Consider the following 14,339-nt stretch of genomic DNA (forward strand, 5'->3'; position numbering starts at 1 on the left):
TCAGATTTCCCTGAATTTGTTAGAGCTTTACCCTCCAACATTTTATGATGAACAGTTTTAAACATATAGCAATGTTGAAATTTACGGTAAATGACCAATTATGTTTTGCTCGATTTTACATTAACATTTTACATATTTTTTTTTATTGGAGCATAGTTGATTCACAGTGTTGTGCTAGTTTCAGGTGTACAGCAAAGTGATTCAGTTATACATATACATATATTCATTCTTTTTTAGATCCTTTTCTCATATAGGTTATCACAGAATATTGAGTAGAGTTCCCTGTGCTATACAGTAGGTCCTTGTTGGTTATCTATCTTATATACAGTACTGTGTGTATGTTCATCCCAAGCTCCTGAGTTATCCTTCCGCCCGTGTTTCCCTTTTGGTCACCATAAGTTTGCTTTCAAACATTTTACTGTATTTTTATATGCTTTATTGTGTGTCTGTCTATCCATTACTCCATCTGTAATGAATCTTACTCATAAACAGCTTTTCACAGTTAATTAAATAAGATACAAATATGATCTTTTAATCTGAATGTTGCCTTCCCTCCCCCATCCCTTTTTTTAACCTTGTAATTTATTTGTTGAGGAAACTGGCCATTTGTTCTGTAGAGTTTTCCACAGTCTGGCTTTTGCTGATTGCATCCCTGTACTGTTTTGGGGCATGTTCTTTTCCCTCTGTAAACTAGTAGTTAGGTCAAGAGGCCTCATTGTTTTGATTTTTTTTTTTCTCCTTTAGTTCATGACGGTGTAGATTTAAAGATATTGAACTGTCTAAAAAATATGCCTTTCTTATGGTATTATTCTTTATTTTATGATATACTGCTAGTTTTAGTTAACTAATATTTTACTTAGTACTTCATATCTATATTCATAAGTAAAATAGACCTAATGATTTGCTTATATTATCTTTATCAGGCTGGGGAGTTAAAATTATATTAATCCTTTAAAATTAGCAGCTTTTTCTCATTTTTTTCCCCCTGAAAGCAGTCTGTATAAAGTAGAGATTATCTGTTTTATGAAAGTTTGGTAAAACCATTTGGGCCAGGGGTCTTTTTTTTAATAGTCAGGTCTCTGATTATATTTTAATTCCTCTAATGATAATTGGTCTATTCAAGTTCTTAACTTCCTAAGTTTTGGCATTTTTGTCTTTTTCTAAAAATTTATGTCATATAGCTTATCTAATTTATGAGCATACATATAGTTTTTATAGTCTTACTCTTCATTTCAGTTATAGCTATGATTATTTCTTTTTCATTCTGTATTGTATATTTGTATCCACTTTTTTTTTTTTATTTCCTCATCTGTTTTGCTAAAACCTTGTCTTTTTAACTTTTGGTTTTGAAAATTTCCAAGCATATATAGAAAAAAGAGAGTGCAAGGAACCTCTAAGCACCCATCACTCAGCTTCAGTAACCATCAATGTTTTAAAAAAGTCTAACCTTCCTCCCTTAAAAAGTAAATTATTCTACACAAAACCATAACCTTACAAAATTAACAATAATTCTTAATGTCTTCTAATAACCAGTCCATAATCAAATTTTCCTAATTATATAAAAATTTGTAGGGGCTTCCCTGGTGGCGCAGTGGTTAAGAATCCGCCTGCCAATGCAGGGGACACGGGTTCAAGCCCTGGTCCAGGAAGATTCCACATGCTGCGGAGCAGCTAAGCCCATGCGCCACAACTACTGAGCCGCGTTATAGAGCCCACGAGCCACAACTACTGGAGCCCGTGCACCTAGAGCCCGTGCTCCGCAACAAGAGAAGCCACCGCAATGAGAAGCCCGCGCACCGCAATGAAGAGTAGACCCCGCTTGCTGCAACTTGAGAAAGCCCACGTAGCAACAAAGACCCAACGCAGCCAAAAATAAATAAAAATTAAAAAAATTATAAAAAAAAATGTGTAGTGCATTTGTTCTAATCAGAATCTAAGCTAGGTCCACTCATTGTATGTAGTTGATGCATTTCTTAAACTTTTGTAAATGTCTTATAATCTAGAACAGGAGTTGGCAAACTTTTTCCATAAAGTGTCAGAGAACAAATATTTTCGGCTTTGCGGGCTACATCAGGTCTCTGTCCCATATTATTATTTTTAAAACTTATTTATTTATTTTTGGCTGTGTTGGGTCTTCATTGCTGCACATGGGGTTTCTCTGGTTGCAGCAAGAGTGGGCTACTCTTCATTGTGGTGTGTGGCCTTCTCACTGCGGTGGCTTCTCTTGTTGCAGAGCACAGGCTCTAGAGCGCGGGCTTCAGTAGTTGTGGCTCACGGGCTTAGTTGCTCCATGGCATGTGGAATCTTCCCGGACCAGGGCTCGAACCCGTGTCCCCTGCGTTAGTGGGCGGATTCTTAACCACTGCGCCACTAGGGAAGGCCCCCATATTATTTTTTAAAAGAGCCCTTTAAAAATGTAAAAATCTTTCTTAGCTTGAGGGCTATCCATAAGCCATAGTTTGTCAACCCTAATCTAGAACATTCCTCCTCACCCGCTCTTTTTTTCCTCCTTGCTATTGAGTTGTTGAAGAAACTGAGTCATTTGTTCACACCTTGGGTTTTGCTGATAGTTTCCTTGTGGTGTCTTCTGTTTTTACTCTCACCTGCACCTTTATATTTTTTGTAGACAGGGAGTTAGGTTTATAGGCTCAGTTAGATTTAGATTTGTTTTTATTTATTTATTTATTTGGTGCAAGAGTACTTCACTGATGCTGTGTACATCCTATTACATCACATCAGAGGATAACTCCACATTAGATGGAGTTGCCTCACTTTGTGGATTCAGGTGGTGACAACTGCCCAACAAACTTTCTCTTTGGTTTCACCGTTTATTTACTCCCTGAATCAGTTACTTCATTATAGGATGCAACATGATGATTTTGTATTCTTCCATTCCTTCTGTAGTTTTTAGTTTAAATTCTTGTGTGGGGCTTCCCTGGTGGTGCAGTGGTTGAGAATCTGCCTGCTAATGCAGGGGACACGGGTTCGAGCCCTGGCCTGGGAAGATCCCACATGCCATGGAGCAACTAGGCCCGTGAGCCACAACTACTGAGCCTGTGCGTCTGGAGCCCGTGCTCCGCAACAAGAGAGGCCGCGATAGTGAGAGGTCCGCGCACCGTGATGAAGAGTGGCCCCTGCTTGCCGCAACTGGAGAAAGCCCTTGCACAGAAACGAAGACCCAACACAGCCAAAAATAGATAAATACATAAATAATAATTAAAAAAATATTCGTGTATGTGTGTGTAAAATTGCTTTACTCCATCCTCCATTAGGTGTATTTAGTTACAACGAAGTACATCTCAAATTGGAAAAGTGGGTTAAATACTTACACTTTTCTCTTAATTATTGGCTTTTAGAGTAATTATTGGTGCCCTAAAACTTTCAGTAGTATCCAGTTAGAGATTTGCTTATTTTATTAGTTTTTCCAAAGAATCAGCTTAATTTTCTTTTTTGTCGTATCATTATTGTCTACATTATTGATTTCTGTTCTTCTCTTTAGTGTTTCCTTCCTTTTAATGTGTTTGGATTTGCATTTTTCCCCCCAGCCTTCTGAATGCTTAGCTTGATGGTTTTCAGCATTTCTTTGTCTCTGATTAATGCGAGGTTTCTCAGCCTCAACACTGTTGATAATTTGGGTCAGATAATTCTTTGCTGTGGGGGGCTGTCCTGTATACTGTAAAATATTTAGCAGAGCCCTAGCCTCTAGTCATGTGATGTAAGTACCACAGTCCCCTTCTCCCTCTCCCTGCAGTTGTGACTATCAAAATGTCTCCATATACTGCCACATGTCCCCTGGGCAGTGCGATCACCCTTCGTTGAGAACAACAGGATTAATGCATTTAATGCTATAGATTTCCTTCTTAAATGATGCCTTAGTTATTGCTTGCCCTAGTTATAGCAGTATACATATTGCATGTAGTGTTTATTGTCATTCAGTCTAAGCACAGGTCTACAATTCCTAATCTGTAATTCTGAGATCCAAAAAACTCTGAAGAAGTAACTTTTCGCATAAGTTTGGCATTTAATAACAAAACCTGACCTCAATAGACTTGAGACTATTTATAGTATTTATTTCTGACTTATTTATTGTTTATATGTTTTGCTGCAGAAATATTAATATCTGATTATGGAGTACTGTATCAGGCCTCATTAACATATTACATTATGTTATTTATGAAATACATGCTATAAAACTGTTCAAGAATCCTAAAAATTCTGAATTCTGAGTCATATCTCTCTGGCTCAAAATGATTTTCAGTAAGTGGCTATGGACATGAATTTCATAATTTCCTCTGTGAATACCTGTATAACCTATTGAGTTAGTTTCCAGACTTAATGTTTCTTTAAAACTTGATGTCAATTATGGTATTGGTTGGAGTGAAGCTTTGTATAAAGGAATGAGAAGAAATAAGAGTAGAAAGGTGGGTTGGGGTGAGCTTGAAAGGGACCATAAAGGTTTAAGGGGTTTGTGTTTCATCCTGCAGGCAACATCAAGCCATAGCAGTTTTTTGAGTGAATAGTAATCATGTTTATGTTTTAAGTGCTGAGTGAGAGCGTTTAATAATCGGTATGTAGTGGATGTTTCTCAAGTATAGAATTGCCCTGGAAGCCTGGAGACCAGGCAGTTTCATGTAGTTGGGTGGTGCAGCCTTTGTCTCACAGCTTTTGCACTTACTTGGTCACTGTCTATAATACGTAAGCATCTTTAATCATCTGTCTTCACCTTCTTACTACTTGGTGCTTTATTCCCCAATTCTGAAATCCCAGATCTTCACAATATCTTCTGTAACCTTTTCTATTCCATGCTGCACTTGGGCAGTTGTCCCCAGTCTAAGAACTGGGATCAATGTGGAACTCACTTGTGTGCTTCCCTTCTCTTAAAGATTCTGTTGCTGTATATTGCCTGTTATCCAGCACCTAAAAGCAGTTGCTGCACATGTTTTGTTCAGTTTTATAGTTGTTTATAGCAGGAAGGCAAGTCTGGTACAAATTATTCTGTCAAGGAAATAGAAGTCTCTTACTCCTTTGGAACATATACCATCTGTTTTCTCACTGATCTCCAGGTCACTTGTACTATAAGCTTCTGGTTTATAAACTTTCTCTCCATTTTAAATTCTGCCATCATTCTAGGTGACTTCAGTGTTTGGGCAAGTAGCCCATCAAATATGCTAGTCTATCTCGAGGTGACTCCTGTACGGTCTCCCACTTGGACCACCCTATGGTGGCCCTGGTTATCACCAGAAAGTGTTCTACCTGTGAAATCTTAAAAATCAAACCTCCCACTTGCTGACCAGTGCCTACTTCTCTCATTCGGAAAAGCCTGCTTTCCTCAGCCTCCCGATTCCTCTGCCTTCTTCCTATCCATTGTCCCTCTTCTGTTGTCACTTACTTTCCTATGTGGTTCGGAGTCAGTCTAGCTTAGATTCCATTGCACGTCACTTCAGCCACTCTATTGCCAGTATCTTTGGCTCTCTTTCCTTACATTCCACTCACCTGACAAACTCCAAATCTTGGATCAGTGATGCTGCTTGTTTTTTTTAGTGTTTATATCCTGTTTACTGAATGTTGCTAGAGAAGATCCCACACCTGTAAATTTAACTCTTCAGCCTCAGTACTGCTCGGCAGTTCCCCAGGTTACCCTTCTCTTTACTTCTTCCCAGCAGCTGTTGCAGAACTTCCCCAGTCTTCTAGAGCTTTCCGTTCATGCCACCTTCACCCTTTACTCTCAGCATCTCCTGTTTCACCTAAAGGCCATCATAAATTCCTGTTTTGAAATCTACAGGTTTGACTCCATTCTCATCAATCTGTTCTTTCTCTCTGGTATGGGGGAGGAGATATCTCTTCCTGTTATAACTATTTCTTCTGTTTTGGCTCTGAATCCCAACTACTCCTATCTTCTCTAGGAGAAAATAATTCTCTCAAGTTATCTTTTCTCTCCTACCTTTTCCTCTCTTTTCTCCTTCTCTCCTATTAGCATTTAAATATGACCAGGTTTTTCTAAACACCTTTCCTCATGGTCCCTCTCCAGCTAACACCTTAGCTCTTCTTTCCTTTAAAAAGAGAATTATCCACATGTACCAGTTCCACTTCCCCACCTCTCTTCAATCCACTGCAGTCCTTTACCATTCTACTAAAATTGCTTTTGCCTAGTTCATCAGTGGCTCTCTTGTTGCTAAAACTGATGGACACTTCTCAATCTGTCTCACTTTATTTTACAACTATTTGATCATGTTAACTACTTCATCCCTGTTGAAATGTTTTCTTTCTTTTTTTTATCTTGACAGCCGTTTTGACTTGACCCCCGGTTGTCTTCTCAACTCTTCTAATTATTAGATTCCTTTACAGATTCCTCTTGTTCTGCTTATTTCTTAAATGTATTATGTTCTCTTCTTTTTTCATTCTGCAGCTTTTCCCTGGTCATGTCATTCGTTCCCATGACTTCAGTGATCTTTATGCTGGTAATTTCCAAACCTTTATCCTTGGCCCATATTCTCTGCAGAGATCTAAACTACCCAGTATTTGGCTGGTTATGGAACATTTCTGCTTGACATGTCTTGAGATATCTGAAATTCAACATGTCCAAAGGGAACTGATTTTTAATCTCTCCCTTCTCCTTGCATCTAATCAACTACTTAGTCCCCTTAATTCTTCCTCCTAGATGTCTCAAAACAGTCAGCTTCTTTTTATTTCTAAGTCTCTTCCCTAGTACAGGCCATCTGTAGACTCTCCTAGATTAATTACTTCAGCAGCTTTCTAATTAGCCTGCATGTTTCCAGTTTAGGCCATTCTCCATATTGCTGCCTGTCTACTGATCATCTGGTGATACTACTCTTTTTCTTAAAACTCTTAAAAATTCTTAAAATCTTCTTAAAACTCTTCATTGTCTCCTGGGCATTACTCAGGACTCTTGATGGTAGATGAAAGAAACGCAGCTCACACTAGGTTTGGCAAAGAGGGGAATCATGGGAAGATTATGTAAGTGCAGAAAGAACTGGAGTGTAGCTGGGCCTCAGAGACACATAGAACCAGGGTTTGGAATACTGCCAATAGTTTCTTCCCCTCCTGGATTTTCCTGCTTCTCTCTGTGGATTGGCTTCATTCTCTTCTCACTACATAGTGATTTGTGGCCTGAAGAGCTAGCACCAAAGTTTGTACTGTATGGTTTGCACAGCTAACGACCGTGACGCGGTAATTAGAATTTGAACTGTGATGTTTGGGGGGCTGGTGCCTCACAAAGTCTTGGCAACTGAAATGTATGCACGTCAGAGCTGTGCGTTGTGAGGACTGGCCGTATCGAGACACCTTAACATGGCTTACTGTATGACACTGTGTCATGTGGCTTTGGCTTGGCTTTTCTAGATTCATCTCAAGGCCACTTCTTCCTTGGAACCGTGCTCAGATCTTAGCCTACGTAGTTCTCTCCAGTTTGAATTCCCCGGCCTCTTCCCCAGTCCCTCCTTCCTCTACCCTGTCCTCTTCTGTTGGTTTTCTCCTACTCACTCTTTAAGGTTTTCCACAGACACAACTTTCTCTGAAAAGAGTTTTTCTGTCTTTTCAAGTTTGGGTTGTGTATTTTGCCTGAGGAGTTCTCATATCATGCATACTTTCTCTGTCATAATATAGAACACATCATCACACTGTATTGTATTTACTTACTTATCTGTTATACCTACCAGATAGTGTTATCCATGCAAATAGAGACCATGGCAGTGCTGTTCCTTACTGTATCCCTAGAGCCTAGTACTATGTAGCACAAAATGGGCACTCAGTAAAATTGATTTAATGACAAATAATCAGAATTTTGGTGGGGTTTGAATACTACCCTGTCAGAAGGTATTCTGGAAAAATGTGGTATTGGCTAAATATGACAACCTAGGTACCAAATTATGAAATATTGAGAAGTTATACTTCTTTATACATTTAATGAAATATACATTTGATAGCATACATTCTGTGATTCTTATAGTTAGTAGATACATTACAGAAAATCATGACTGGAGAAGTTGCTTCAGCCTAGTATGGTAGGTGCTTAATTAAAAACTTGTGAAATCAATGAAGGGACAAATTAGTGTTATATGCTTTTTTTTGGTTCTAATAATTACCTTCCTTTATTTCTAAGGTATCTTCATGTTTTAATGATCTTCTGGTCATTTGTTGCTGGAGTTGTCACATTCTACTGCTCATTAGGACCTGATTCTCTCTTACCAAATATATTCTTCACGATAAAATACAAACCCAAGGTAAAATATATGTGTTGTTACTTTTAAAAGAGTTAGTAGGTATGACCCTGTGCTATTCGATATTGTTTATGAAAGCATGTTAAAGCAGTGATTTTTTAAAAATACATCTGCTGTTATTTAATAATGGAAGATATCAGAACATTTTTAAAGTGAAATTTGCATATATGTTTATTTTTAAAGTATATAGGTCTCCCAGGAGGAGCTATAGAAAGAAAATAGAAAATTCTCAGAAAATTGGGCTCCACGATTTTAGAGTGTCCTTTGACTGCATATTAACTATGATGACAGTGAATTAAAACAGGTTTCCAAAATTGGTTGTACAGTAGAATCACCTGAGGAATCTTTTAAAAAGTACAGACTCCTGGGCCCTACCACTAGATTTTGATTGAATAGTTCTGGGTTAGGGCCTTGTAATTAGGACCTGTTCAAAGCCTTCCAGGTGATTCTGAGGCACAGACACAAACAGGGAACTAATTGTTCCCTAAATGTTTATTTGCTCCATAGAAACAAACCAGTAATATTTCTTTAACGAAAATAATTAGTTTTTCTGAACTTTGAAGTCTTCCTTGAAAATTCTCCAAGTTGATGTAGTCCCTCATCTCAGGTTGGTTGATATTTCTACTCAGAGGAAACACAGCTGAAGGTGATACCCCGTATTTGGTCAGGAACCTTACTAGTTATCACGCGTCTTCTCCCTCATTGAATTCAAGGTTTTGGAGAAATAGAAAATAGTTTTTTCTTATACCTTTGCAGTAGAGTATCATTTTCAAATATAGATTTATTTATTTATTTATTTATTTATTTTTAGTAAGTGAGCATAACAATTGACTTTAATTTTAAGCTTGAAAATTTGGCTTAGTTATTGTAAAGCATTTCATTAGGTATTTTTTTCCTATTGGCAGTTTGGTATAGCAAGTATTATTTATTATAAAGAATGGTTTCAGTGTTAAAGCAGATATTAGTTAAAAAAATCATGTCCTTTGAGTTCATACATTGATTAACAAACTTTTGGAAAGTTGATTCTCTTTAGTAAATATGATATGTAAAGTAAAGACAAATCTCCCCATTTCCCTTTTTTAGCAGTTAGGACTTCAGGAATTATTTCCTCAAGGTCGTAGCTGTGCTGTTTGTGGTAAGGTGAAATGTAAACGACATAGGTACGTTAAACACTTTTAATTTGTTGATCGTTCCAGTTACATTTTGGATTTCAAGCAGTTTAACTGTATGATTTTCTTTAGACCTGCCTTGCTACTTGAGAACTACCAGCCATGGCTAGACCTGAAAATTTCTTCCAAGGTTGATGCATCTCTCTCAGAGGTAACTGATTTAAATAAAATTGCTATGTATACCCAAGCAGAAAGTATTAAGTACCTATGGAAAATTTAATCATGGAGTATTTTAATATATGCTGCCTAATCAATTCTTGGCTGGTAGTTGATTGTTATACAACTTGAATGGTAAACTAGAAATGTTTTTGGATCCCATGTCTAATTGAAATGGACATTGTAGCCAAAAAAAGTACTGTTTACCTAGTTATTGCTTACCTCTTATAAAAATAGTCATTTTTATTATAAGACAGTAGAAATAACCATTTTGTAATTCCAGAGGAGACCTGAGCTACAAGGAGCCAATGTGTATCTTACTGAATTGTGACCCCATTTTTGACACTAACTTGAGCAGAGAGTCAGATACATTTCAGTGTTTGTCCATAGTGTAGGAATAGAAAGCATGTTCTCTTATCTTTGTTCCAGTCACATTTTATATGTACCTTTTTGGTAACATATCATGTTTTAGTTATTTCTTTGAGAGACTTGGTCTCTCCATCCAAGAAAGCAGTCAAGTCCTTGAAGGCAAGGAATGGGTCTCATTTGTTCCCAGCACCAAGTGCAGGTGCCAGATATATTGTTGGTACCTGATAGATACGTATTGAATTAAACTGAATGCTAATTAGTGGAAGAATAGTATTAGGCATCTGAATCCTGCCTTAATTGTCCTTTTTCCCAGTTTGTATCTTTGTTTGGCGAAAAGTATGCTGCATAAATGCTAAACTGTTGGCATTTTTCCTTTTCATTTCTTCTGTAAGCTCTTTTTCATCCTTCAGATTCCCTGATTTAAGACTGTGCTGTCCAGTATAGTAGCCACCAGCCACATGCAGCTATTGATAAACACTTGAAATGTGTTAGCCTAGATTGAGATGTGCTGTATATGTAAAATACAGTAAAATATGTACTGGATTATGAGGACTTAGTAAGGAAAAAGAAATGTAAAATATCCTATTATATAGTCTATGTTGATTACATATATGATAATATTTTGGGTATATTGGGTTAAATAAGATATATCATAAAATTAACTTCACCTGTTTCTTTTTACTTTTTAAAAAACATAGCTACTAGAAAATTTGAAATTATATTTGTGGCTCACATTATATTTCTGTTGGAGAGTGCTGATTTGAGGTCTGTTGAAGACAAGACTTCTAGGAAGAGTATTATTTGTAGTTTGGCACTTCGTTTCTTTTTAAAAATTGAAAAAGTTGATGTAAAGCTCTTAGCCTAGTGCCTGGCACATATTGGTGTTCAATAAATACTAGCTCCAATATTTAAAAACATTTTCTGAGATCTTGCTGTAGGCAGGAACTGGATTAGGCCCTAGGAATAAAAAGAGAAATCAGGTATGGTTCCTTTCTTCTGGGAACTTCAGTCTAGGAGGGGAGATAGCCATTTAAACAGACATATACAATATAATGTAATGCAGGCTATAATGGAAGAAATGTACAAGGTGTATCATTAGCACAGAGGACGAAGTGCATAACTGTTGAGAGGAGCAGTCAGGAAATATAACTAGAAGTTTATCAGCCTGATAGTGTGGGAAAGGGTATTTCAGGGTGTGGGAAGAGCTTTTGGAAAGAAAGAGAGGCTTTGAAACAAGGTGGAGTGTTCAGCAAACTGGAGGGTGAAATGCGAAGGAGGATGTGGGCAACGAAGAGACCAGACTCTATTAGCTAGTATTTATCGATCACTTACTGTATAGTAGATATTGTACTAATCACTGTACTTGCATTATTCATGTAATCATACAGCCTATGAAGTAGGTGCTATTATTGATTTGATGGTTTTACCAAAGGAAGGGTTTAGAGAGTTTTAATAATTTTCTCAGGTATCATACTTGGTTGGTAGCAGAACTCAGCCTAAAACCCAGGACTGCCGTAGTTCTTAACTGATTTTTATATGGCCCTTTAGAAATCTGATCATCAGAAGACTTAAAAGGCCACGCTGAAGGAGTTTAATTGATCGGGAGTCAGTGATTTTCAAATTGTGTAACTAGAGTTTTCAGATGTGATTCACAGGATGCAGTGGGAGGTGAAAAGGAAGTGGATGGTCACAGGGGCTGGCAAGCAGCTTTCTCTCACCCCTTCACAATCAGTGCAGCTCCACTTGTCTTAACTTTGATATGTTGTGGTTTGATATATTGAGGGTTTCATGCAGCGGAGTGATGTGGTCAAATACATGTTTTAGATCACTTTGGCAGGTTTATGGAGGGTGGAGGGGAGCTAGCTTGGAAGGAGGGAGACGAGTTTAGAGGCTATTGCTATATATAGGGATGAGAAGATGAGGACCTGAATAGTGGAGCTGTAGAAAAGAGCTACTTAGGATGTAAACTTAGTAGAGCTTCTGATTGAATTTGAGGGAAAAATATATTAATAAGATGAAATGTTTAATGGTAAATTTTCTAGTCTCCTCTCTGTGTCCTAACACTGTCTATATGTGTCTTATTTTTCCAGGTGATATCACTAATGCTTACTTTTTTAGTAAAAAGTCCAAGTCTTGTTGCCTTAGTATTTAGAGAGTCCACAGTCTTGATTACTGCTGCAGAGAAGGTATATAGTCAGATTAGATATATTGTTTCATTCCCTCCCTAGTGTTTTTTAAAGTTAATGCCCACTGCTACAAGTCCTTTAAAAATTAAACTATACTGCTCCACCCAGGCTCAAGGAATGGAAGGTTTAACACCCAGGATTTCTTTTGTTTTGTTTTGTTACTCTTTCACATATAACTTGATTTTCAGTGTACAGCTAAAATTTCCCCGAAGTGAGCATATTCATGTAGTCAGCCCCCAGATCAAGAAACAAAAACATTATTAGCACCCAGAAGTACCCCTCATGTTCCCTTCTGGTCACTATCCTCGCTTCAAAGATAATCACTGAAACCTAACTTTAACCCTTTATGTAAGTCTTATATATTTGTTTCTTCATTTTATTCTGGGAATACTGACTTACAGAGAGGGTTAGGAATGCAAAAGACTAGCCTATTATTTTCCTTATTTCCATAGAAATTTTTTGTTCAGTGAAGCTTCAGAGTCAGAACAATTTAGGTTTTTAAAAATTTTTTAAATTATAGGAATATTTAAAAATGTGTGTCATTCTAATAGTAATTTTTCTTTTTTATGGTTTTCAAAGTATTTTTTCATATGTTTTCTTTCATCATCACAACCATATAAAGTTGACATATACATTTTGTCATGTGAAAGTGTGATATTAGATGTCAATATATGGGATACTAAACTTAGTTTTTATTATATATTTCTTAGTAGTAGAGTTTATTTTCCCAGAATGAGTTAACTAACTTGATTTTTCTTTGAAAAATAATTTTTATGCAGGTTCTTGAATTAGTGTTGGAAAACTTCATTTACCCCTGGTACAGGTAAGCTCTTTCTATAAGACCTTTTTTCTATAGTATAGTGAATACCATTAAGTTAAATGTGCTAATGATATGTTTTCAGTATAGGCCAGGATTTCTCAATTTTGGCACTATTGACATTTTAGACCACGTAATTCTTTACTGTAGGGACCTGTACTGTGCCTTATAGGGTATTTAGCCGCACCCCTGGCTTTTTCCTAGCGAATGCTGGTGGTACCCCTTCTTCCCCTAGTTGTGACCACCAAAAATGTCTTCAGAGATTGCCACATTTACCTGGGAGGCACAGTGGTCCCAGTTAAGAACCATTGATTAGGTCATCAATTAACAGTTTAGTGATAGCAAAGAGGAACTTAGGCTACTTTTTGAAAGAGAAGTAACTTGTAGAATTTCTTTTTTTTTTTTTTAAATCAACTTCATTGGAGTATAATTGCTTTACAGTGTTGTGTTAGTTTCTTCTGTATAACAAACTGAATCAGCTATATGTATACATATATCCCCATATCCTCTCCCTCTTGCGTCTCCCTCCCACCCTCCCTATCCCACCCCACTAGGTGGTCACAAAGCACCGAGCTGATCTCCCTGTGCTATGCAGCTGCTTCCCACTAGCTATCTGTTTTATGTTTGGTAGTGTATATATGTCCATGCCACTCTCTCACTTCGTCCCAGCTTACCCTTCCCCCTCCCCGTGTCCTCAAGTAACTTGTAGAATTTCTCATGACTCCTAATTGTAGGAGTGATTTACTATTTTGTATGCACTTTTTACATTTGAAATAGTTGTACATTTACAGGAAAAATTTATATTCAGATATTTCGTTAAATTGAAAATTAATTTCAATAGACTTTTCCTGGAAAATTAATGTTCTTTCCAAAGCAACTTTGTTTTTGGTATCTGATGTGGATGTACAAGTGCCCTATGCTTAGCAGGATATGGATCTGAAAAAAATATGTAGTTTGACAATCAGAAATCCCAAGTTATATTATAAAACAGATGTTCCCTTACATAAGCATCATGTATTTAGTTATGTATTTGAACACTTAAACCTGTATGACTTACAGATGTAATATTTAATGATAACTACCCAAATTTTATATAGATTCCGTATATTTTGAATTTCCTAATTTAACAATGCTAGTAGGGGACTTCTCTGGTGGTCCAGTGGTTAGGACTCAGCGCTTTCACTGCTGTGGGGCTAGGTTCGATCCCTGATCAGGGAACTAAGATCCCACAAGTCATGTGGCATGGCCAGAAAAAAAAAAAAAATGCTAGTAGTTGAGTTGATCTATAGTGTACTAAAACAAATTTAATATTCAGTTTATATGGCATATTTTCCTGAAAAGCTTATATAAATTAATTTTTTACATTAGAGTCTGTCTTAAATATGGGGCATTTGCCATTTAAGTA

The 14,339-nt window shown here is 37.0% G+C and overlaps 1 protein-coding gene across 10 annotated transcripts in view; it reads left to right on the forward strand.

Moving 5' to 3' along the window:
* The window catches only part of SNX14 (sorting nexin 14), a 68,343-nt gene that overhangs the window by 6,511 nt on the left and 47,493 nt on the right, over positions 1-14,339 (forward strand). For 7 of the 10 annotated variants that reach the window (XM_032651883.1, XM_032651879.1, XM_032651886.1 and 4 more), the window contains exons 2-5: positions 8,120-8,240; positions 9,321-9,397; positions 9,479-9,557; positions 12,897-12,940. In XM_032651883.1, the coding sequence (XP_032507774.1) occupies positions 8,120-8,240; positions 9,321-9,397; positions 9,479-9,557; positions 12,897-12,940 (321 nt within the window). The remainder of the gene's footprint in view (positions 1-8,119; positions 8,241-9,320; positions 9,398-9,478; positions 9,558-12,896; positions 12,941-14,339) is intronic. The other 3 variants (XM_032651877.1, XM_032651881.1, XM_032651885.1) reach the window with 1 other exon arrangement.

This window comes from Phocoena sinus, chromosome 12, assembly GCF_008692025.1.
Source record: "Phocoena sinus isolate mPhoSin1 chromosome 12, mPhoSin1.pri, whole genome shotgun sequence".
In the NCBI taxonomy this organism is placed as follows: Eukaryota; Metazoa; Chordata; class Mammalia; order Artiodactyla; family Phocoenidae; genus Phocoena; species Phocoena sinus.